Source organism: Mustelus asterias, chromosome 11 (genome assembly GCF_964213995.1).
Source record: "Mustelus asterias chromosome 11, sMusAst1.hap1.1, whole genome shotgun sequence".
NCBI classification, from domain to species: Eukaryota; Metazoa; Chordata; class Chondrichthyes; order Carcharhiniformes; family Triakidae; genus Mustelus; species Mustelus asterias.
The window spans coordinates 5,882,160-5,908,115 of NC_135811.1; the positions used below are offsets into that span (position 1 = coordinate 5,882,160).

A 25,956-nucleotide genomic window follows, 5' to 3' on the forward strand; every position below is an offset into this window, starting at 1 on the left:
GGGTTTGGGAGGGGGCAGTGTGGGTGGAATGGGGTTTTGGAGCGGGGAGCAGTGTGGGTGGAATGGGGTTTGGGAGGGGGGAGCAGTGTGGGTGGAATGGGGTTTGGGAGGGGGCAGTGTGGGTGGAATGGGGTTTTGGAGCGGGGAGCAGTGTGGGTGGAATGGGGTTTGGGAGCGGGGAGCAGTGTGGGTGGAATGGGGTTTGGCAGTGGACAGTATTGGGTGGCGCAAGAACAGCTGAAAACTGTCCAATGATTGCTGTCTGCTACCCAGTGGTGAGCTGAGGGGGGGGGGTCCAGACATCGGGCTAGACGATGATGTTCTTCTCCTGTCCCTGCGTCTCGCTGGGGAAGGATAGCTCGCGGCCTGGCTCAGTTACTGCAGGCTACTTGCCTGAATTTCAGACCCAAGGTATTCAGGATGAAGAAATCAGCAGGAGTGATGTAATTTTCTCATTTTGAACGTCTGGTTCCCTTCTCTCTCGGATCCGTGAGATTTCCTATGTCCCTGTTCCACACTGGAATTTGCTGAGTAACATCTTCCAGAGGCTGTTCCTGGAGTGGGGAGTGGTGCAGGGTCCGGAGTTGGCGCTTGGGTGGCAGGGATGGGCCATAATGGAGTGGGGGGTGGTCTGTGTGAGTGAGCACCTTGGCCCACGTTCCTCGTGTCCCTATTGGCAGTGGGGTGTACTTGCTGTTCGCAGTGTGCCTTACAGCGTCAGTGGGACCCAGGTTCAATCCTGGTCTCGGGTCACTGTGTGGAGTTTGCACGTTCTCCCCGTGTCTGCGTGGGTTTCCTCCGGGTGCTCCGGTTTCCTCCCACAGTCCAAACATGTGCGGGTTAGATTGATTGGCCATGCTAAATTGCCCCTCAGTGTCAGGGGGATTAACAGGGTAAATGCGAGGGATTACGGGAATAGGGCCTGGGTGGGATTGTGGTTGGTGCAGATTCGATGGGCCGAATAGCCTCCTTCTGCACTGCAGGGATTCTATGATTCTTAACAAAGTTGTCCCTATCCTGGGTTTAGCTCAGTCACAGGACTACGTGAGAGAGGAGCGGCAGAAAATGCCTTGGGTTTGTTATTTGTTCTCGTGTCTGAATTTCCTTTGCTTGTTAAAGCAAGAGTTTTTGCTGGGGACCAGACCTTTTCCATTTAAGAAAGAAGCAAATTAATGCAGATGCTGCAATCTGAAACAAAAACAGAAAACGCTGGAAAATCTTAGCAGGTCTGACAGCGTCTGTGGGAAGAGAATAGATCCAACGTTTCGAGGTGAAGCTTCTCATGCACCTCCTTCAATCTGTTGCATTCGTTGCTCCCAATGCATCTACTCTACATCGGAGACCAAACGTCGACTGGGTGACCACTTTGCTGAATACCTACGGTCCGTCTGCAAGCAGGCCACAAACCACCTTGTCACTTGCCACTTCAACACCCCATCCTGCTCTCCTGTCCACATGTCCGTCCTTGGCCTTTTGCAATGTTCTAGCGAACCCACCCACCCCACCTCACCTCACCTCAATAGTATAAATCTCTTTGCTCTCAGCTCTGATGAAGTATCATCCAGACTCGAAACGTTGCCTCTTTTCTCTCCCCACAGACGCTGTCAGAACCTGCTGAGATTTTCCAGCATTTTCTGTTTTTGTTCCTCTCCATTTTAGGCTCTGCTTCTCATCAAACACTCCCAGGACAGGTACAGAACGGGGTTAGATACAGAGTAAAGCTCCCTCTACACTGTCCCCCATCAAACACTCCCAGGACAGGTACAGCACGGGGTTAGATACAGAGTAAAGCTCCATGTTCACTACTCAGTATTATGTTAGTCTTAGTGCTGATAGTGTCCATTGTACTGAGCCGGCCACCCTTTGACCCCTGTGGATTGGAGACACTGTTTGTTTCATTGGAATCTGCCTCATTCTCATTTTTTATTAAATATTTACAGTTTCCTTCTTTCTGATCAGGTTTTCAGGAATCCCTATCACGCTGGAAAATTTAACAACTTGAAATTGTTTCTTGGAATAGAAAAGCGAAGGTAAAAGATGACGGAATTGCGCAAAACTGACTCTCAGCAGGTCATTTGGACCAATTATCCCACCCTTATCCTCTACGTAAACCATTCCAATTGTATCTACTCGACCTGTTCCCCATCTCTTGATTTTGTTTTTCTGGTTACAGCTAGAAGGTCTCCATTCGGTCCATCAGGTTTATGCTAGCTCTTGAGCCATTCAGCTAGTCTTGCTTCCCACAGCCCTTGCTTATCCAGTTCCCTCTTGATTGGATGTTCCTCCACCACAAACCAGTGCAGTTCAGATTCTAATCACTTGCTACAGAACAATGTTTTCCTCATGTTACTATTTACCTTTTGGCAATCAATTTAAATGTGTCCTCTGGTTCTCAACAAAATTGTACAAAATAGGAGGAGGCCATTCGGCCCATTGAGCCTGCTCCACCATTCAATGGGATTATGGCTAATCTGAACGTGGCCTCAATTCCACTTTCCTGCCTCTCCCCCATAACCTGTGACTCCCTTGTCGTTCAAAAATCTGTCTAACCGAGCCTTGAATACGTTCAATGACCTAGCCTCCACTGCTCTCTGGGGAAGAGAATTCCACAGACTAATAACCTTTTCAGAGAAAAATAATTCTTGTCTTAAATAGGAGATCACTGATTTTTAAGCTTTTCCCATTAGTTCTAGATTTCCCCACGAGAGGAAACATCCTCGTGGCATGGGTGGCACAGTGGTTAGCACTGCTGCCTCACAGCGCCAGGGACCCGAGTTCAATTCAGGCCTCAGCTAACTGTGTGGAGTTTGCACGTTCTCCCCATGTCTGCGTGGGTTTACTTTGGGTGCTCCAGTTTCCTCCTACAGTCCAAAGATGTTCGGGTTAGGTTGATTAACCATGCTAAATTGCCCCTTAGTGACAAGGGAACTAACTCTGTAAACGTGTGGGGTTGCGGGGATAGGGCCAGGATGGGATTGTGGTCGGTGCAGACTCGATGGGCTGAATGGTATCCTTCTGCACTGTCGGGATTCTATTATCTAACCTGTCCTGCCCCTTCAGGAACGTCTTTGTTTCATAAGATCACACCTCATTCTTTTTAATTCTGATGAGAATAGGCCCAACCTTTCCTCAAAAGGCAAACCCTTCATCCCAGGAATCAGCCCACTGAACCTTCTCTGAACTGTGTCCAAGTATATCCTCCTAAAGTAACAAGACCAAAACTATACACAGTACTCTAGGTACAGTCTCACCAATGCCTTGTACAGTTGCAGCAAGACTTCCCAACTTTTATACTCTATCCCCTTTGCAATAAAGGCCAATATTTCACCCGTCTTCCTAATTGCTTGCTGTTAGCTGCATGCTAACTTTCTGTGATTCATGTACAAGGACACCCAGAACCCAAGTACTGTAACATTCTGTGCACTCTCCATAAAATAAAATTCTGTTTTTTTAACTATTCCTGCCAAAGTAGACAACCTCTCACATTTCCAGATTATACTCTAGGAGGCAGTGGCATAGTGGTATTGTCGGTGAACTAGTAATCCAGGGACCCAGCATAATGCTCTGGGGCACGCTGCTCCAAATCCCACCACAGCAGATGGTGAAATTTGAATTCAACAAAAATCTGGAATTAAAAGACTAATGATGGCCAGGAAGCCATTGTTGATTGTCGTAAAAACCCGTCTGGTTCACTAATGTCCTTTAAGGAAGGAAATCTGCTGTCCTTACCCGGTCTGGCCTACACGTTACTCCAGATCCACAGCAATGTGGTTGACTCTTAAATGCCCGCTGGGATGGGCAATAAATGCTGCCCAGCCAGCGACGCCCATATCCCATGAACGAGTAAAACAAAACTCTGCCAATATTTTGCCTCTTCACTTTAACCTATCTATATCCCTCTGCAGACACTTTCTATCCTTGCAACCTGTCTTCCTACCTATCTTTGCACTAACAGCAAATTGAACTACAATACAGTCTGTCTCTTTAAACTCATTGTGGGTTGTAAGTTGAGGTTCCAGCACTGATCCCTGTGGCACTCCATTGCTTGCTTCCTGAAAATGACCCAGTTACCCCCAACTCTCTTTCCTGCTACTATCTATGCTAATATATCACCACCATGAACTCTTACCTTGTGCAATAACCTTTCTATGTGGCACCTTATTGAATGCCTTTTGGAAATCCAAGAACACTACATCTTCTGGTTTCCCTTTATCCATCCTGCATGTTCCATCCTCAAAGAAATCTAATAGAAATTTGTCACAAAACCATGTTGACTCTACCTGAATATTTTGTGATTTTCTAAATATCCAGCTACTACCATCTTAATAATGGATTGTAGTGTTTTCCCAACTGGCCTTATATAGATTCCTGTTTTCTATCTCCCTCCTTTCTTGAATAGTGGCGTTGTATTTGGGAATTTCCAGTCTGCTGTGACTTTCCATCTAATCTAGGGAATTTTGGAAGATTGCAACCAATGCATTCGCTATCTCTGCAGCCACTTCCTTTCAGACCCTCGGATGCAAGTCATCGGGTCCGGAGGACTTGTCAGCCTTTAGTCCCATTAATTTTCCTAGTACTCTTTTTTTTGTGATTGTAATGGTTTTAAGTTAATCCCTTTTGCCTTTTGATTGTCTTCTTGGATGTTTTGTATCTTCTACTGTGAAGACAGATACAAAATACTTGTTCAAAGTATCTGCTATTTGCTTGTTTCCCATTATTAATTCCTCAGTTTCACCCTCTGAGGAATCAATGTCATTTTTAGCTACTCTTTCCCTTTATCTCTGTTTATAAAGGCTTTTATTGATTTTATGTTTCTCGTTTTCTCTCATATTCTGATTTCTCTCTTTTTAACCATGTTTTGCTGGTTGCTAAAATTGTCCCAATCTTCTGGGCTACCACTAATTTGCAGCACAATACATCTTTTCTTGTTCCCTTCTCATCTAACCATAGCCAGAGAATCACATGTAATGGCTTCTCTTCCTGTTCAAACTATTATCTCTGGTAAAAGCAAATTACTGCGGATGTTAGGATGATCCTTCGTCAAAGCTGCTCTGACAGAGACATCCCGACTCGGAACGTTACCTATGTGTTCTCTCCACAGCTGCTGTCTGACCTATTACCTCTGGTGTTCCCCAAGGGTCTATCCTTGGCTCCCTATTTTTAAAAAATCTATATTACCCCCTCGATGACATCATCTGAAAGCACAATGTTAAGTTTCACATATATGTTGAAAAAAACCCAACTCCACCTCACCAGCATCTCCCTCAACTCCTCCCCTGTTGCTAAATTATCAGATTGCTTTTCCGATATGTAGAACTAGATGAGCAGAAACTTCCTCCAATTAAATATTGGGAAGACTGAAGCAATGTTTTTGGTCCCCATACCAAACTTTGCCCCCAAAAGTACAGCCAGACTTTCGAATATCAGTTTTAGCCCATGCGGCAATACCGTTTTCTCCTTTCACTGAGTTGGGCAGTATCATCTTTCTTGGTGAAGACATGCAAAGAATTAATTTAATACCTTAGTCATGACTTCTTCCTCCATGCATAAATCCCCTTATAAGTCCCGAATTGACACTGGTGCTTTGATCATTCCTTTACCATTTCTATGCCCTTCTTGGATTCCCTTTTATGTTGGCTGCCTATTTCTTCTCATGCTCTCTCTCTGCTCTTTCTTTTGTGGTTGTATCCAGTACATAATGGGTTTAATGTTCTGCTCACTGGGGAATCATTACATTGACCGGTACTCTCTTTGCATTTCAGTCACTGGATTACTCGCTTGCTGCTCCCCTCATCCCACCTGCCTTATGGAGATGGTATGAAATGGACGCTGCCATCAACCTTCAGTGTGGATAAGGCCATACTGGCGATTTGATGAGAGATGACATAAGGGACACCTCTTTGCTCACCTGATGAGGAACGACAGGAGATAAAACCTCTTTATTCACAAAGAGGAGGATATGTGAATCAGAGGGAGGGAACTAATGGCTCGCAGACTTTCCTGCTCATCTGGACTTGGTGAAAGATGAACACTGACAAACTTCAAAATGATCCACTGGTGCTCCTTATGTTTGAAGGCAATAATCGCAGGGTCAATGAAGCAATAAAGTGCCCAATGGTCATGTGGGGACTAAATTCCTTGACCAGTGGTTATGCTGAAGCCATAGCTGCTGTGCTTCCTCAGATGGGAGTTAATCAGGGACTTTTTTTAATATGGAGATTTTGGACTGTGTTTTATATATTATAAAACTAGCTATTATTGTATAATGATTACTTCCTTTGATGTCGACCTTGCGTGTTCTTGGATTGTTGATGTTGAAACATTTAAGTATTCCCGACGGGCCCGGGTAATGGGAGGTTTAGCTGTGGTGGGGACAGAAGGCTCAGCACAGCAAGCTCCTCTCCAGAACTCCAATGGACCAAACCCCTTCTCATTCCCCCTGTTGCAATAAGATTCCAGTGAATCAAATGCCCTCCCAATTATATTTATTTCAGTGGAAGAAATTGTAGTCTAGCCTTTGAACAGTTTGTTGGGTTTTTTTTGTGGTTTTGAATATTGTGTCAGGGTAAAAGGGCTTTAGCTACAGTCAAGTTGTATTTATTTTTAAGCTTGATGCCATCTGGTGTGTGTTTGCGCCACATGTACAGCTTACTGGAAATGGTGTGCAGCCTGGTTAAGGAACTGGTCAATCTTGATGCTGATACCCCACTCTCCAGGTTAAATATCTTTCTGTGGACACCCTAACAGGGCTCCCACTCTGAGTATGAAGCACCCTGGATTTCAGGGTAACTGTACTCCAGTCTAGTCTAAAAAGTGGTGTTCTTTCCTGGACTTCCTTTATTGTTTACCCTTTATTTAGTGTAGTTGAACCATCTTGTGTGATAATGTGGTTAATAACGTGATAAACACTTTCAGTACTCACGCCCCTAACCACTGGACAGTCTGATTGGAGCTGGAACTTCCAAGTGTTACAAATAATAAAGTCAGTGATTAACCAGCCTTCGAGTTGTCATTTCCCCAACCCTTCTCTCCAACAGTTAGAGAGTTGTTTGAGGTGCTTTTCACTGTCAATGAATGTTAATTTGCACAAACAAGCCATTCAGCCCATCTGGTCTGTACCAATATCTATGTTTCACGTGAGCCTCCTCCCACTGTCTACATATCCTATTCTTTCCCTGTGTGTACTTCCAGGTAGACAGTTGTTTACTTGATCATACAATCCCTGCAGTGCAGGAGGCAGCCATTCGGCCCATCAAGTCTGCACCAACCACAATCCCACCCAGGCCCTATTCCCATAACTCCACGTATTTATCCTGCTTATGTCCCTGACACTAAGGGTCAATTTAGCATAGCCAATCAACCTAACCCACACATCTCTGGAAGGAAACCCACATAGACATGGGAGAATAATTCCCATCAATCTCACACTTATAAACTAGATGGGTGGAAAGAGTCTGAAGGTTTAATTCATACTGTTCGAATGGAAACTCCCAAAAACATACTTATTACAAAAGCCATAATCAGGCAGATCTATTGGAGCAAAGATGTGCAGAGTAGGAAGCCATTCCTCACTAACTGAACCAGTCTAAACCCAGCGACCAGCTCCATCCCCAACATTTGACACACTGGTGGTCTTTGAAGTATATTCTGGTGGAGAAAGAAAACACTTGAATACAATTTTTTAATTTTTTTTCCAAATGTTAATTATTCCTCCAGTCAGGAGTTAATCTTACTTTAAAAGTTGAGGCAACGACTGCAAATCACACACTTTGTAAAGTATTTGGGTGGAACCAGTAACGGCTCAATAAATCTCTCTTTCACCACCTCCTTTGTTCAATGTAAAAGTTGCTTGTGCACGGCCCTTGTTGCAGGATACTTGCCTCCATGAAATCCACATGCCAAAAAAAAAGTGCACTGAGCTGGGCTCCTCCCTGCCAGGAGGAAGAGGCCAGTGGGTTAAAATTGGACTTTATGCTTCAAGTCAGCAAATTAAAAAACCTGCCAGCAATCTAGGCTGCAGAATTATTTTGAAATGGTTTGAAAGATGAAGGGTCTCGGTATAAAGTAGGGGAGTGAAAGTTACCACCAAGCTTAAACAATTGATGGTATTGGTTTTGAGATCCTAGGAAACAAGGGTAGGAGCTGGACTGATGATCTATCTGCATTGCAATTTTGACAGGAATGAGAACAGGCTGGGGCAACAGAGGGAAATAAGTTGCCTTTCTTTCCCACCACAGGAGTGCAGAAACGAGACAAGGAAACTGTCAGTAGGCAGAAGTGCTTGATGCACATGCTCATGGTTAACAGAATTAAGCTATTGTGGCTTTGAAAGGATGTTGGTGAATAATTAACAGCCCTGGCCTGCTGTTTCAGTTGTAACAGAATTGGGAGGGCGCCACAAGGAAGAAAGGCAAAGTAAACTACATAATTGAGGGAAGATCAAATTATTTATTTACCAAATCAAAGTCAAGTGGTGGGAGAAGGGGATAAGAGGTAGAAACTCAAATTCCAACTTCTTGGGGTGGAAGAACTCCCTATTCCCAGTCACCACCACACACACACCATGCACTTGGTACAAAGGCAGCGATTAAAAGGACGGGATCAACCTATAAAATAAAAACATTGCTGGTTCGAAAGGAACGTTACAGAACATCAGCTGGTAATGATAACTCCATGGGTTACTGCATGCCAGAGATGGGTCAATGTCTGTCAATGGTAGGACAGTGAGGGTTTTACTGATACTGGTTACAGATGGGGCAAATGGATTAGTGCCAGTCATTGACGGGAGGATAACAATGATTGGTCAGCAGGAACTCGGACAGTGATTGCAGTCAGATTCTCTGTGAATTAACCTTCGACACTGTCTGATACACGTATAGGATTTAAACCCTGTGGCACAATGCCAGCAATGTGCACTATTTCTGTAGAATGTGCGCCCAGGAAACTTCTTCTCAAGACAAACTCCTCCCAGGGAACACGAGACAATTTTACCATCCCAATGAGACTGGGCCAATTGGAGACTTGGGTGAAATCAGCTGCACACAGGGTCATTCCTGGTAATAATCAGTTTAGCAATCCAGGAGCAATCACATTGAGACAAACATTCCATTAAGTTGCTCCCCCCACCCCCCCAAAATAATTCCCGAGAGAGAGAGAGCAGGAAAACACTGAGCCATGTACAAAATAAGGGATCAACCCACATTGTTATAATACAGCCTCTCTCTGGCAGGGATGCGGTACAATCTGGAGAAGCCCAGACATGTGGGGCAAGCCCCAAGGAAAAGAAAGTGCAAACATAGAATCAAAAACCTCAGTAGCAGCCTTTCAGTCTCTCTCTCTCTTCCCTGCTCAAAGTCTATAAATGCTAGCAGTCGATCATCACAGGCTGATTGATAAAAGTCCCTTTATCGAGGGGTTTACTGGTGGAGGAAAGGTTTGTTGGTGAGGGGAGGATCTGAACCAGGAGCCAATTACAAGCCCACACAGGCCATGAAATAACCATAGAACTCAAACTGGGAGGGGGGCTATTCCCTCATCTCTGGCATCCTTCCACACCCTTTTCGGGAACTTCTGGTTTTACTTGCTGTGTTACACTTCCCCAAACACTGCTGCTTGATCTTCCCTACTCTGCTAAGGTGCCCAGAATGCAAATACTGTGCCCTTTAACAAGCACACAGACTATACCAAGAGTGAGTAGCAACCACATGCAGACTAAACAAAAATGCAGATTTTACTACTCCGATTTCTCCCAACTTCTGTAGCTGACAGAGATAATTTTGTTCAAATTATTTCACATGGATTCATGACCACTCAGGTTCATCACTCAGTAAAAGATGCACTGCTACCCTAACTGTGGAACACTCTACCCTAACTCACACCCCTCCTTCACGTTCCATTAAGTCATGACTTTGGCCACATCTGTCAGACTTCAAAAGGGTCACGATTTTCACAAGACAGGTATTTTGTTCTAAAGTTAAAGTTTATTTATTAGTCGCAAATAAGGTTTACATTAACACTGCAATGAAGTTACTGTGAAATTCCCCTAGTCGCCACACTCCGGCACCTGTTCGGGTCAATGCACCCTAACCAGCACGTCTTTCAGAATGTGGGAGGAAACCGGAGCACCCGGAGAAAACCCACGCAGACACGGGGAGGACATGCAAACTCCACACAGACAGTGACCCAAGAATGGAATTGAACCCGGGTCCCTGGTACTGTGAGGCAGCAGTACTAAACCACTGTGCTACCCTCAGGGCTATTCTGGTTATTAGCACTTGGCAATTTTCAAACCTCTCTCCTCAGCAGAAATTACACTCAAACTGATCTGCAATTACTTACAGCAGTTAGACCGTACAGCTTGAAAAAGACAGGCCAAAGCAAAGAACAACTTCAACTGAACAGGAGAATAGGTTTGTGCGTTATACTTATTGCTCCTGTCAATATAAAAATGTGCATCACCTAACTGTGTGAAACAGTCCAGGAGAACTGTAAGGAGATGCATTTTAAAAAAAATCTCAAATCACACGAGCAATTTCAAGACTGTACCCCTCGATTAGATTAGAGTTTGTAACTCACCCCCAAGTATTTGTTACTCTATATATAAATCACTCCAAACCCCTCGATTAGATTCCAGTGTGTAACTCACTCCAGGTATCTGTTATTCTATATGTAAACCACCTGAACCCCCCCCCGATTAGATTTGAGTCTACAACTCACTCTTGGATATCTGTTATCCGATACATAAAACCACGCAAACCCCGCAATTAGATTTGAGTCTGTAACTCACTCCCGGGTATCTGTTATTCTATACATAAACCACCCTGAGCCCCTCAATTAGATTCCAGTGCGTAACTCATTCCCGGATATCTGCTTTTCTATATATAAACCACCCAAACCCTAGGATTAGATTCCAGTCTGTAACTCACTCCCGGGTATCTGTTATTCTATGCATAAACCATCCCGAACCCCTCGATTAGATTCCAGTCTGTAACTCACTCCTGGTTGCCCAATGTTGTACACAGTCTTTCCCTGTACATATCAGGGGTGAAATGAATGATCTCAGCAGCAATTCTGTGAAGTGCCCAGCAGTTGTTAGATGCAGCAGTCCTACAGAATATTTGCCAGGGTATCTCTCACACGTCCAATCTTTTCTCAGGGACTAGAATAAATGAGGCGATTTGCTCAGGGTTGGCGAGGTTGCTTTGTCATATCGTACAAGCGGGTGGGTGAATCACACTCTACACACGGGGTTTGGGACCGCACGTGGAGTGGGATGAAATGTGCTTATTTAAATATTTGTTAATGGGTTAAAGGTGCAATTTCTTCATCATTTCAGTCTTCATCTCTGCTGGAAACGGCTGATTTTCAGTTTTGTAAGAAATGATTTCATTTTCTGGTGTTTTTTGTTGGGGTTTGGAATGTTAAGTTGAACAGGCTGCTGAGTTGTAAATGTGCGCGACAGGCTGGGCCTTGTCTGATTGTCTCTCTCTTGTCAGCTGGCCACACATCAACTGCCTGGGCTCCCTAAAAGAAACCTGTAAAAAAAAACAGATTTGGGAGGGGTGGGGTAAGTAGTGGAAAGAAAAAGAACAAATGTTAAGTCTTTCCTGTAAAGGCAGGAGCGCAGAGAGAGATCAGTTCATACACGAACGTGAAAGGTGGGTTAGACAACAGCACAAAAAACCCCATCAAACTAACACTCTTTTGAGTGATTAGAGGAATCTTGACAAAAGGTGATCAGCAATAAGGGATCAAAGCCAGGGCCTTTTGGGCTGAGACACTCAGCACTGCAGCCCCAGCAGGTTTAACAGAGGGACTGATCCAGGCAGAACCCCACTGGCGCCGCACACCCGCACGTGACTCACACCAGTGTGACTGGCTCAGTTCCTGTTCTCTACTGCGGTAGGCAATCGAGAGCGAGCCCACAGCAGATATACTAATGTGCTCCTGTACTGAGGAAAGGGAGTTGTAGCATCAGGGAAGGGGAACTGAGGCAGTGCATTTTGTTGCATCCCTTCTGCCTGCGAAACATGCAGGATAGTGAACAGCAATTGGAAACCTTGTTGATTTCCACCCTTGCAGCTCCAGTTGATCCACCGAAATGTTCCAGTACTGTTAAGGCTGTGATCAGTGAATGCAGCACTCCCCGGCAATGGAACCTGCTCTGCATCACTCAGCTGTTCACTGCTGAATTGGAACGACAAGACTTGATTTTGTGCAATTCCCACCCCCTACACCCAGTAAAAAGACTGGACCTTCACAGGTGATACATTTCCCCTCCTAACTCACGCTATATCCTACACGTACCATTCGCCCCGAGCTCTGACTGCCTCTTTTCTCACTAGTCGCTTCTTGTCATCCAAGGGTTCAGCCAGGGCTTGGATGACCCGGGATTTACGTGGCAGGATCTGCAAAGAAGCAAATGTAAAAGCATGAAAGAAAGTGACACTCAAACCTGGCCTCCACAGGGCAGAGTGATGGTCCACCTGACTTCTCTATAGAAACAATGCTTATCAATATGTTAAAAGAGAATTTACTCACAAATTCATCAGAAATACTGAACAGGTGGAAACTGAGCAAACACATTTCTGGTGCCACTAGATATGGCAACCAAAGGAACTGCCACCCAACAGGTACAGTGCAAACAATTATACCTGAATTTAGCAAAGTGCGGTGTTATGCACATTTGTGAAGGCAAATGGTCAACAAAAATACACGCTTCAGGGAAAAGAATCGAAGCAGGTGAGGAAGGCTAGATATCTGGACAATCTAGTCAGAGACATCCAGATTCATGAGCAGTTGTGAAGCGATAACTAGAGTGCGTAAGATAGTTTTTTTTTTAATGAATATCACAAGTAGGCTTACATTAACACTGCACTGAAGTTACTGTGAAATTCCCCTAGTCGCCACACTCCGGCGCCTGTTTGGGTACATGGAGGGAGCATTTAGCATGGCCGATGCACCTAACCAGCACGCCTTTCGGTCTGTGGGAGGAAACCGGAGCACCCGGAAGAAACCCACGTAGACACGGGGAGAACGTGCAGACTCCACACAGACAGTGACCCAAGCCGGGAATCGAACCTGGGTCCCTGGCGCTGTGACCACTGTGCCACCCAGTTTGTGCACTGGTTTGTTGAATCTTTTTTGTTTCTAGTTGGAGAGAGCTTGCAACATGAATCAGGACCAGAGTGATCTCGGTTCAATTCCTATTTTGGTGTGGGTCCTTAACCTTTTATTCATGTCCCCCAGGTGGTCCCAGCGATTCAGCAAGGGTGGAAATGTATAAATTGTGACACACAATACATCGTAATGGTGTGGGACAGAGGGTCAGTCTCTGGTGTTTGCATTTTAACTGACAGTATGTTCTTCTGGAAAAGATAAAGTGAGTCGTCACAGAGGTGGATTTATAAACCACATCCACTCTGCTCCTCCATCCCTTTCTCAACCACTCACTTTACTTCAAACCCGACAGTCACTTAAGATTTGGACCCAGTTCAGAACACACTTGGGGCTACAATCTCTCTCTTTACGCAGCCCCATTGATGCAAATCATTTATTTCCGCCTTCATTAGGAAATTCTGCTCTTCAAGTCTGGTACGCGAGAGGCACCGGAGCCCTTGCAAACTTATATATCGATAATATTTTTGCTTTGTTTGACTCTCTCGCTCAGAAATATGATCTGCCCCGCACACACTTCTTTCACTACTTACGAATCAGAGATTGTGTGCAAAAAGGGCTCAGCTTCCTGTCTAGCCCCTAAATCGCTGATATTTAAAATCCTCTGTTCGGGGGTTCATTTTCAAATTATATTCTCTAATGTTTTCACCACGCTGCCCTCTGCTTTGTACATTAAAAACTCAGAGCAAGATTTTGATTCAGAATTATCAGGAGATAACTGGAAGCCTATTTTCTCTCAGGCTATGTTCTTCATCTGTATGTGCAAGACATGGCTTGCTAGAAGTTAAATTATATTGTATTCATTCTGTCCAAAGTTAAATGATCTCAGATTTATCCAAATTTTAATCCATCCCGTGATAAATGCCACACTGCCCCAGAGTCTCTCATTCATATGTAGTAGTTGTGTCCAAAATTGACTTTGATTTGGACAAAATCCTTTGACATCACACATACATGTAACACTGAACTTTAAAACAGAGATGAGGAGGAATTTCTCCAGCCAGAGAGTGGTGAATCTGTGGTACTCTTTGCCGCAGAAGGCTGTGGAGGCCAGGTCATTGAGTGCCTTTAAGACAGAGATAGATAGATTCCTGATTAATAAGAGGATCAGGGGTTATGGGGAAAAGGCAGGAGAATGGGGATGAGAAAAAAAAATCAGCCATGATTGAATGGCGGAGCAGACTCGATGGGCCGAGTGGCCTAATTCTGCTCCTATATCTTATGGTCTTATGAACTTTCTCCCATTACAGCACTCTGGAATGGAACCAAATGGCATCCTTCTGACAAAAACTCAGACTGATGTACTCACCTTTTCAACGGTATTGGCTAGATGCACTATTCTACTAGATTGGAATCAGTCTGCCCACCTTCCTTTACTAATCAGGTACGTGGTTGTATGTACAGTCTCATACATGTGGAAATAAAGTACACGATCAGAGGCTGCACAGATGGAGTTTGTGGGGTTTGGCAACCTTTCCGAGATTAATTTGAGGAGCTACAGCTTTCTACTTTCATATAACTGACCCTAATTAGGTTGTTTTATATATATATAATATATATTAAAAAAACACACGTGAAACACACTGGCACAATGGTTGGCACTGCTCTCAGTGCCAGGGACCCAGGTTCAATTCCGGCCTTGGGTCACTGTCTGTGTGGAGTTTGCACGTTCTCCCAGTGTCTGTTTGGGTTTCCTCTGGGTGCTCCGGTTTCCTCCCACAGTCCAAAGATGTGCGGGTTAAATGGATTGGCCATGCTAAATTGTCCTTAGTATCAGGGGGATTAGCAGGACGGATACGTGCGGGTATGGGGACGGGGCCCTGGTGGGATTGTTGTTGGTGCAGACTCCATGGACCAAATGGCTTCCTCCCTATATCTGTCCTATGATTGTTACTGATGTTTGTGTACGTGCGGCGGGGGGAGAAAGCTTTTTTTTCTAACTTCTTTTTTTCCTTCTTTCTCCTACTTCTCTTTTCCCTTCATTTTCTTTCTCTTCTGAATGTAGGTTTATTAAATTATTGCTGCACTGTAATCTATTTTCTTCACTGTCATTCATTATGATTGTTATTAAAACTTTATAAACAGAAATTTAAAAAACACACCCAGTGAAACATTGCAGCCACACAGCATTAGACAGTGCTCCTACAGGCGTGGCAGCACCGCTGAGGAAATGCTGCATTGTCAGAGGTGCTGTCCTTTGATTGAGATATTAAACTGGAGCCCCAACTGTTCTGGTGAGCGCGAAAGAAACAATGCAACCACTTGAAGTGCAGCAGGGAGTCCTGGCGAACATTCCTCCCTCAATCAGTACCCCCCAAAAAGAGGAAAAACAACAAACCACATCATTCATCAGCATTTGTGGGACCGTGCTGTACACAAAATCTCTGTTCACTTTACTTGCTTAACAATAGTAACTGTATGTCGAGGGAAGAAATAACTGCAAAATATGCATTTGTATAAATACAAGACTAATGGGTAACACAACAGATGATTAATTTAAAAAATCTTACCACATGTGGAGGCAGCTTTGTCAGCGCGTGCATACACTGCAAGGATGCAATACGGACTTTCTGCAATTAAAACAGGAAAACTATCAGCAAAGAGAGGTGAAACTTTCTGGCAAACCCTAACTCATCATCACTTGACATCTGTACTCGGACTCTATCTCAAATGAGGCACTAAGTGAATCAAAGTGAAGAAACCTGCAAGCCTTGCACTGAAGCAGGAAGGCAAAACATTTTCAAAGTTAAGACAATTGCCAAAACAACAGACAAGATGAGGAGAGCTGTTTTTAACCATAGAATCCCTACAGTGCATACACCAGGCCCCTGCGGGTTGCTGTGATCTGGAATGTGCTGCCTGAAAGGGTGGTGGAAGTTGCTTCAATGGTAACTTTCAGAAGGGAATTACATCACAGAATCGCTGCCGTGCAGAAGGATTCCATTTGTCCCATCGAGACTGCACTGGCTCTCTATCGAGTTCCACTCCACTGCCTTATCCCTGTAACCTTGCACATTTTTTCTTTTCAGATATCAAGCCAATTTCCCTTTGTGCACCTCGTTCAAATCCACCTCCACCACCCTCTCAGGAAACTTGTTCCAAACTCCAACTACCCTCAGAATGAAAACACTTTTCCTCACATCATTTTTACTCATTTTGCCAATTATTTTGAATCTGTGCCCTCTAGTTGTTCCCTCTTGAGTGGGAACAATTTCTTCCTATTGACCCTGTTCATACCCCTCAGGATATTGAATACTTCTATAAAGTCTCCTCTCAGCCTTCTTTTCTCCAAGAATAACAGTTCAACCTTGCCAATATGTCCTCACAGCTACAGTTCTTTATCCCTGGAATCATTCTTGTGAATCTCCTCTGCACTCTCTCCAATGCCTTCACATCCTTCCTCCAGTATGATGCCCAGAACTGGACACAATCTCCGGATGAGGCCTAACTAGTGTCTTACACAAATTCAACATAATCTCTTTACTGTTTCACACAATGGCCCTATGGATAAAGCCTAAGATATGTTTTATTAACTGCACTCTCAACATGCCCTGCCATCTTCAACAACTTTTGTACATATACACGGAGGTCCCTCTGATCCTGTTTCTCCCTTTATTTTAAACTATCTATTTTCTTCCTGCCAAAATGAATCATTTCACATTTCCCTGCATTGAATTTCATCTGTCTGCCGAATCCACCAACACGTCTAGGTTGTTTTGAAGCTCGATACGATCCTCATCACAGTTTACAATGCTTCCAATCTTCCCCATCCGCAGATTATGAAATCATGCCCTGCACACCAGGTCATTTATATTAAGAGCAAGAGTCCTAACACTGACCCCAGGAGAACTCCACTACAATCCTTCCTACAATGCAAAAAACAACCACTTAATCACAATTCTGTTTCCTGACACTCAGCCAATTTCTTATCCAGATGCCTACTTTCCTTTTATTCAATGGGCTAGAATTTTGTTCACAAAGTCTGTTGTGTGGCACTGTATCAAATACCTTTTGAAAATCCATATACACCACATCAGCAGCGTTCCCCTTATCAAGCTTCTCTGTTACCTCCTTAAAAAACTCTCGCAAGTTAAAAGCGATTTTCCCTTAATGAATCCGTGCTGGCTTTCCTTCACTATCCTGCACTTGTTCAGGTGACTGGTAATTTTGTCCCTAACTCTAGTTTCCAGAAGTTTCCCTACCACTGAAGTCAAACTGATTGGTCTGTAGTTGTTGGCTTTATCCTTGCATCCCTTTTTGAACCAGGATGTAACATTCCCAATTCTCCAGTCCTCTGGCACCACCCCTGTGTCTAAGGGAGACGGGAAGATTATCACCAATGCTCTACAATTTCCACTCTCATTTCCGTCACTATCCTTGGCTGCATCTCATCCGGTCCTGACATCTTATTAATTTTAAGTAAAGAAAACCTTTCTAACGCCTCCTCCTTCTCAATTATAAATTCGGTCAGAGTTTACCAGTTACCTCCTCTGTCACCTCGGCCTGGGTAGCATCATCTTCCTTGGTAAAGACAGATGAAAAGTACTTGTTTAATAGCACACTATTTCTACTGCCTCCACATGCAAACCTTTTTTATCCCTAATCAGTCCTACTCATTCTTTTATCACCCTTTTTATTATTTACATGCTTATAGAAGACTTTGGGATTCCCTTTTATGTTCGCTGCCAGTCTCTTTTTGTGCTGATCTTGCTTTTCTTATTAGTTTTTACACTTCCCCTCTGTCCTTCTATATTCAGCCTGATTTTCCATTGTATTTTCTACCTGACTTTCGTGGTACGCACACTTCTTTCTTTTCATCTTTACCTCTATTTCTCTCGTCATCCAGGGCACTTTGGATTTATTTGTCTGACCTTTCCCCTTAAAGGTAATATACTTTACGTCGCCTAAGATACGCTTTCTCCGAAGGTGGCCCATTGTTCAGCCACTGTCTTGTCTGTCAACGTTTGATTCCAATTCTCATCCCAAAGTTGACTTTCCTCAATAATTATCCCTGCTCAGATAAATAATTAAACAGGAAAATATCGCAGGGCTATCGGGAGAAATCAGGGGAGTGAGGCTAATTGGATAGTGCTTTCAAAGTGGCAGCACAAATATGATGAATCGATTGACCTCCTGTACTGTATAATTCAATCATACAGGAAGTATCCTTGTGGAGAGTTACACAGAGGGTCCACTTGAAAAATACCTTTCCTTGGCCACTTCCCTAAAGCCTCCTGACAAGCATTGACCCAGGGCAAGCATAGTCTTGGAATCAAAAGAGAAAACGCTGGAAAATCTCAGCAGGTCTGGCAGCATCTGTGAGGAGAGAAAAGAGCTGACGTTTCGAGTCCAGATGACCCTTTGTCAAAGCTCTTGGAATGTTTCACGATGTTACGCCACTATATAAATGCAAGCTGTCGCATTTGAGACAAGACACCCTGATGGGTCAAAGCACCATGCAATCAGGATGTACCACAGCCTTCACGTAAAGACTGGAGAACCCAATACAAACATCACAAAGGAAAATGCCCTTCACCTCAAGGAGCCCAGGTTTCTGTTCCTGGATAAAGCTGGCAAAGGTTGAAAGAGATGCTCACTCAAAGCCCCACTGTCCCAGTTCACCATACATACCATGGCAGGGCTAAGAGTCAGATTCAGCAGTTTAGTCACTAATGTCTCCACGTGCAAGCTCATGATCTGTGGGGCGTCCAGCAACAGTGGATGCAAACATCCCAGAGTGGACAATTGGACAACCTGGTCTGAGCAGGACAGAGCCTCCAACAGCAGGGTCAGCAACTGGAGAAGGAAAAGGAGCAATAGTTAAAACCAGTAAACAATCACACACACCCAGTAATATAAAAAAGCAGCAATCTCACACGCTGATCAATATAAACCTACACCAGGAGGACAGTGGGGACAACTTGACTGCTCTCCTTCAGTGGCAGCAGGATCTGTAATGCCCAATGAGGGCAGACAGGGGCTCGAGCTGATGTTTTAAGATGTTCTTTGCACTTTGGACAAGTAGAGGTTTTTAAAATCACTATTTTATTCATGGGTTAGACCAAAAAAAGAAACTACAGTAATTGCAGATCTATGTGCGACTACAGCAGAATGTGGTGATGAGATAGTGATCCTTCACACATATTGTAGGGAGTCAAACATTATCAGAGAGCCTCCATTGTAATAAAGACAGTCAGGGAGCGATCCCAACTTGCTCTAGGGTAAAACAGCTCTCCGCTGGGTTGGCAATAGAGGCACAATAACCGACCTCAACGTCCACAGGTTTGGAATTGTAAGGGTGGCAGGGTGAGGAAGCAATCAAACCAATCATGGATCTTGCTCTGGTCAGTCCAGTCATTGCTGCTGTAAAATTCATTAATACGAGCTTTGGGTATAAATATGACCAGATTGTGATGGAGGAGGGAACCAGACTTGGGAATATGAAACAACAGCAAGTATAGAACCCCGACTGTGCAGGAGGCCATTCGGCCCATCGAGTCTGCACCAACTCAGCATCTAACTATTGCCTGCCCCACTCCCTGTAATCCTTTTTCTTTTACACAATTTGGCACACTGAGGGGCAACTTATCATGGCCAATCCACCTAATTTACACATCTTTAGATTGAGGGGGGAAACCGGAGCACCCGGAGGAAACCCACACAGATACGAGGAGAACATGCAAACTCCACACAGACAGTCGCCCAAGGCCAGAATTGAACCCGGGTCCCTGGCGTTGCGAAGCAGAAGTGCTAACGACTTGGTTGGTGTGTCACTGGGTTGAGGCTGAGGGGAAAGTGAAGGTGAGGTTTAAGTAGAGTGAGTAAAATATAATCACAGATACACAAAACAGCAGTGACAGGATGTCGACACCTGCACACTACAACAGCACAAAGTCCCGAAGGAGGAAAATGCTTGCACTGACCGATGGGAGTTCTGTCATCAGGACCTGCTTCGGGAGACTGTTCAACACATGAGAAAGTGCCTTCAGGTAGTTTGACTTATTATCTGTAACAAACCAAGCATTGGGATAGTATTAGAGTGAATGCATCAATGTCAAATTATCAGTGTCAGGGCGACATGCCAGTGTTGGCAGCAACATGTGGCTCAAAGTGAAGCAATTAGTAATGGAGATGAGGGCTCATTTCCCCCTGACCACCCCACCCCACCAACATTATTTCACCCTGGAATTATACAGCTCAAAATCCTCCCTCTAGTCGCAGGTTTCACAGCCAAAAGCTTTAATTATACCAAAATATGCTCTTGGGGACACTAGGGTCAATTTAGCACGGCCAACTCACCTAACCTGCACATCTTTACATTGTGGGTGGAAACCAGAGCACCTGGAGGAAACCCACACAGACATGGGGAGAATGTGCAGACTTCACACAGACAGTGGCCCAAGACTGGAAACCTGGGTCTCTGGCGCTGTGAAGCAGCAGTCCTAACCACTGTGCCACCATGCCACCCACGTCAGTTCAGTTGCAAATTTTAACAATTTAATTCTTATTCCTTTCGGAACAATGTACACACACTCCTGGACCCAGTGATTCCCAGGACACAAAGTGGGTACTGCTGTCTGGGGAATGGTGTTGCTGTGACTCCAGGGTATAGATGCTGCTGTCTGGGGACTGGTGTTGCTGTGACTCCAGGGTATAGATGCTGCTGTCTGGGGACTGCTGTGGCTGTGACTCCAGGGTACAAATGCTGCTGTCTGGGGACTGGTGTTGCTGTGACTCCAGGGTACAAATGCTGCTGTCTGGGGACTGGTGTTGCTGTGACTCCAGGGTATAGATGCTGCTGTCTGGGGACTGGTGTTGCTGTGACTCCAGGGTATAGATGCTGCTGTCTGGGGTCTGGTGTGCTCACCTGCCCTGATAGTTGGTTCTCCTGCAAACAATCCTTTTCTCTCATTTGCCTATTAACCAATTGCGCCTTTCTAATCTCTATGTTTCAGAGTGTTCATTCTGACTGCGACTGAAACCACGGATCACCTTCACTGGCTGAGTGGAAGCCCTGGACCAGTTTGGGGACGTTCTCGGTGAAGAACCGCTGCCGGTACATGATGCGGACGTCGGCGTGAGTGGCCTTGTTCAGGACATCTGTGGAGTCGCTCACCAACATGGAGAATCCGTCTGCTGTCGCGGTTCCCAGATCCGGGTCAGTGAGCAGCTCGATCAGCTGGGACAAGAGAGATAATTGAAGTCAAAGCAATGGAAAAAGGCAGCAGACAGTAGCGAGAGACCAGTAAGCAAAAAGGCTTCATGCTGAGTAACAGGTCAAGGGAGAAACTTCCTCCTACCTTGTCTGTCAACGTGGTAGCCAGAGGGTGATATCGCAGCACAAGCGATTTTGTTAACTAGAGCAATGAGACAAAATCAAAAGGTGGTTGTTGCACAGAGAACAAAACTGTCCGCAGTCCATTCACATTCTGTGGGGGCTAAGGACATAACCAATTTGACAACATCAAGAAAACAAGATTGGTGCAAGGAAAGGGACCCAAGATCAAAACTGGAAAGGTGAACAAGATGGCTTAAATTTAACCTCTCGACATGGTGGGTGATCAACGTACAGAGCAGACCAGCAGGAGAGAAACTAGAGAATGAGGGTGGCTGTATTAGCAAATTCAAAAAGGAACCAAATCATAGAATCTTACAGCACAAAACGGAAAGACTATATGGCCCATCAGCCTTACGCCAGCCCTCTGAAAGAGCCATTTACTTTCTCCCATTTACCTGCTTCATTATCCACTGCCCTCTTAAAAGCCACTACAGATTCTATATCCATTGCAGTTTCTATTAGGGTGGCACGATAGCTGCTGCCTCACAGCGCCAGGGACCTGGGTTCGATTCCTGGCTTGGGTCACTGTCTGTGTGGAGTCTGCACGTTCTCCGGCTCTGCGTGGGTTTCCTCTGGGTGATCCAGTTTTCTCCCACAGTTTGAAAGACTTACTGATTAGGTGCATCGGCCGTGCTAAATTCTCCCTCAGTGTACCCGAACAGGCGCTGGAGTGTGGGATTTTCACAGTAACTTGATTGTAGTGTTAATGTAAGCCTACTTGTGACATTAATGAATAAACTTAAACTAGTAAGTTGCACTGTAAATCTCAAACCATTGCTCGTGAAGTCACTGGTTAGTAACTGAGAGCAGGAATCCTGGCTGATTTCCCCAATGCCCCTTAACCCAAGGATGTTGAGACGAACTGAGGCACCTGTCCCCTTGGATAAATTGTATCTCATCTGTCAGACATGGTCAGTGTAGGACTTGGCGTCAGGACGTTGCTGGTTCAAATCCCGCTCCAGAGGCACAAGCACAAAATATTCCCAGTGCCGTTACTAAAAGATTGCTGCGAAATGAGACATGAAACTAAGGCCTCCGAGATGGATCAAAGAGATCCCACAGCTACGATTATGTCCTGGCCATTATTTATCCCTCAGCCAACTTGACTTGCTATTTGTGGGAGCTTGCTGTGCACAAACTGTTGTCATGCTTCTTACATTCTGACCCGTGACTGTCTGTAAAGTGCTTCGAGGTGACTTTAGGATATGAAGGTATGAGATAAATGCAAGTTTCTTCTTCACCTCTAATACCATTGGCATATAGATTCCTTACCCACAGCAGCAAGGTGAAGACCCGGGTCCTGCTAGCGGATTGTGAGCAATCGCCAGTGTTCCTCCCCAGCCCACTGTCAATCTTTTTCAGCACATCACATAGAATGGCATCCAACTGCTCACCTACACAAAAAAGGGGAAAAGAATCCATCATGAGAAGGCTGTACCGAACTGAAGCTCCTTCACACGGAGAAAGGGAAAACAGGCCAAGCAACAGAGTTGACGAAGGCAATTCATTCTAGTCCAAAATTGGCCCCAGAATTTCAATGACACTCCCATGTATGCTGAGGCTGCTGCAAAGGTTGTTGTCTGATAGACATGTTCTGCTTTCACCCTGAACTTCCCCTCCCTCTCATCACACTTTTCTGCTGTTCTGTATTCTGTCAACATAACTGCTTATTGCTGCTCTGAACTGGGCCGTGCTGTGTCTCGTAGATCAATCTATCACCAACTACATTGTTACAGGATATCAGTTTAGCTCAGTTGGCTGGATGGCTGGTGAGTGATGCAGGAGCGATGCCAACAGTGTGGGTTCAATTCCTGTACCAGTTGAGGTTATTCATGAAGGCCCCGCCTTCTCAACCTTGCCCTTACCCTGAGGTGATCCTCAGGTTAAATCACCACCATTCACAGCCTATAGTTGTCAGGGACAATGGTGACTTTCCTTTTTACTTCACATGGTTAAAGACAGCTGATAAGCATTGGCTCATCCATAAATGAACACAGCTGTAAGAGTGCGGTGTGGAAGGAGTTGGGAGAATGTCATTCTGCTGACTGTCTCAATAATAAACCTGCCTGAGGCAAGCTTTAGATTCATTCTTCCACAATATACAAATATTGCAATTAACATGTTGTCTACTTGTACTTATAGACCTCACACTGATCTTGGTCCCCACCTGACTCTAACGTTCAGCTATTTAAAACCTAGGCTTTGCATTCTATACAGGTTAGGTTTCTGTTGTGTTACCTTACACGGGGTGGGGGTGGGAATGGAGGGGGTCCACTCCCAAATTCCTCAGCTTCCTTGCACTGAGGGGAGGAGTGCTTCATCCCAAGGACCAGCTCTCACCATCTTCCCAGTGGCAGACTGCAATGTAATGTTGCATTTTGGCAATCACCTAACCTGGTATTATTGGGGATGTGAGGCATCTTCCCTGGTTTAGGGTGCTAGTATCATCCACACTTGTAGAAGGCACAGGTGACAAAGGTAACAAAGACCTTTTGCAACGGGAAGGTAATAACTGAGAAATCCAGAGTTGCTGAGAGATATGGGCCAAATGCAGACAATTGGGATTAGCTTAGGGGTTTTAAAAAAAAAAAGGGCGGCATGGACAAGTTGGGCCAAAGGGCCTGTTCCCATGCTGTAAACCTCTATGAGTCTATGAGAGAAGGCAAGTTAGAATGAAACATCAGAGGAAGCCATTGTGTCTGTTCTGGTGCTTTGAGAGATTGGTACAGTTAATTCCACTCTCCCTTTTCTTTCCCTATAACCATAAAAACATTTCCCTTGGAGTAATTGTCTAATTCCGTTTTGAAAGTTACTACTGAATGTGTAGGGTTAGATGGATTAGACATCGGGAACGTGTGGGGTTACAGGGATAGGACCTGAGTAAGATACTTGGTATTGGTAAGAGAGTCAGTGCAGACTCGATGGGCCAAATGGCCTCTTCTGCACTGGAGGGGCTTAATGAATCTGTTTTCACCACCCTTACAGGCAGCACATCCCAGATTATCACAAGTCACAGTGTGAAATAGATTCTCCTCCTCTCCCCATCTTGCAGGATCAAATTCATCACACTGCACGGTGCGAACAAAAATGCCTTGATATTTCAGGATGTGGAGATGCCAGCGTTGGACTGGGGTGGGCACACTAAGAAGTCTCACAACACCAGGTTAAAGTCCAATGGGTTTATTTGGAACCACGAGATTTCGGAAACACATCTGTCTATATATGCCATGTTTGTGAACCCACCTCTCTACTCACCTGATGAAGGAGCAGTGCTCCGAAAGCTCGTGATACCAAATAAACCTGTTGGACTTTAACCTGGTGTTGTGAGACTTCTTGATATTTCAGGTTCTTGCTTATATTTATAGACAGATATCCAACTGGATCAAGCTCATTAATTGCCCCACAACAAAGTATAGTCTTAAGGTGAAGCAGTGTTAAGACAGGGGGTGCTCACAGGATACAGGTCCCCCATTTTGAAGTCATTTACCCTCTGCCTTCACTTTCATTGTAAGTTCCTGTGTCTACATTTGTGTTGGAAAGTTGACATGCTGCAGTTACAACCTCCTGCGAATGGTTCTACTGCAGAGGTTCCACTAGAGGGAGTGCAGATGCCAGCAGATAGTTTAATACAGGCAATTTTCTATTGCAAATCCAGGCACAGAACAGAACAATGGTGACACAGAAATGTGTGCATGTACAAAATATCTGGCTAAAGAAGCTCGAGCTACCAGGCACATCACCATCAAGGTGGACAAGAATAGTGTCATCCCATCTCAAGACCAAAAGAGGCTGTTAGGGGAACTGAGTATCGATGGATGGTCTCCCCTTATCTTTCCAACAGGTTAAGGTGCTATATAAATGGCAGTATTGCAGATTGAATATTGAACAATAGCTTGGTTCAGATCACTGCACCTGGAGTACAAAGACTTGCGGACCCAGTTCTCCTCACCTGCAGGGCACTTATTGATAAGGCCAGCAATGCATTTGGCAGCAGACGTGTAAGTGAACCGATGGTTGCTGGTGCAACACAGCTCCATCAAACGTGTCAGCAGCCCCTCCTGTTGGGGTACAACTACCTGCAATAAAGGAAATGCTTCAGTAACTCAATGATTGGTGATTTAAGGTATATGAAACCAAATGAGATCTCAGTCAGACATTTCCTCCTTCATTTATCAAAAAGAAACCGGTAATGGGTTGAGAAATTAACCATCCTGCAACACCCAACGCTTAGGTGATTAAATGAATGCAAACTGGGGGTCATGTGACATGAGCGCAGGAGTGGCAGTGTTTTCACAAGCTGCGGCGCTACTCATCCTTTAATTCTTTTATCCTAAAGTCTGACCCGCAATTAGTTGATCCTGATGTATATAATCTGCGGAATGTTTTTGGAAAATCCTGGTCAACATTTTGACTGCTGGGAGTCGAATTAAGTTGAAGAAATC

At 44.7% G+C, this 25,956-nt stretch overlaps 2 protein-coding genes across 4 annotated transcripts in view; one reads left to right on the forward strand and one right to left on the reverse strand.

The window, feature by feature from the left end:
* zdhhc16b (zDHHC palmitoyltransferase 16b) overlaps nucleotides 1–10,682 on the forward strand; it is a 33,117-nt gene extending 22,435 nt beyond the window's left edge. For both annotated transcript variants that reach the window (XM_078223099.1, XM_078223100.1), the window contains 2 exons: nucleotides 1,960–2,030; nucleotides 5,763–10,682. In XM_078223099.1, coding sequence (XP_078079225.1) covers nucleotides 1,960–2,030; nucleotides 5,763–5,874 — 183 coding nt within the window. In that variant the 3' untranslated portion in view covers nucleotides 5,875–10,682. The remainder of the gene's footprint in view (nucleotides 1–1,959; nucleotides 2,031–5,762) is intronic.
* A 563-nt stretch (nucleotides 10,683–11,245) lies between these two features.
* mms19 (MMS19 homolog, cytosolic iron-sulfur assembly component) overlaps nucleotides 11,246–25,956 on the reverse strand; it is a 90,169-nt gene continuing 75,458 nt past the window's right edge. For both annotated transcript variants that reach the window (XM_078223080.1, XM_078223081.1), the window contains 9 exons: nucleotides 25,464–25,590; nucleotides 22,787–22,908; nucleotides 21,477–21,533; nucleotides 21,169–21,355; nucleotides 20,100–20,182; nucleotides 18,808–18,972; nucleotides 15,687–15,746; nucleotides 12,307–12,407; nucleotides 11,246–11,534 (listed from right to left, as the gene is read on the reverse strand). In XM_078223080.1, the coding sequence (XP_078079206.1) occupies nucleotides 11,507–11,534; nucleotides 12,307–12,407; nucleotides 15,687–15,746; nucleotides 18,808–18,972; nucleotides 20,100–20,182; nucleotides 21,169–21,355; nucleotides 21,477–21,533; nucleotides 22,787–22,908; nucleotides 25,464–25,590 (930 nt within the window). In that variant the 3' untranslated portion in view covers nucleotides 11,246–11,506. The remainder of the gene's footprint in view (nucleotides 11,535–12,306; nucleotides 12,408–15,686; nucleotides 15,747–18,807; nucleotides 18,973–20,099; nucleotides 20,183–21,168; nucleotides 21,356–21,476; nucleotides 21,534–22,786; nucleotides 22,909–25,463; nucleotides 25,591–25,956) is intronic.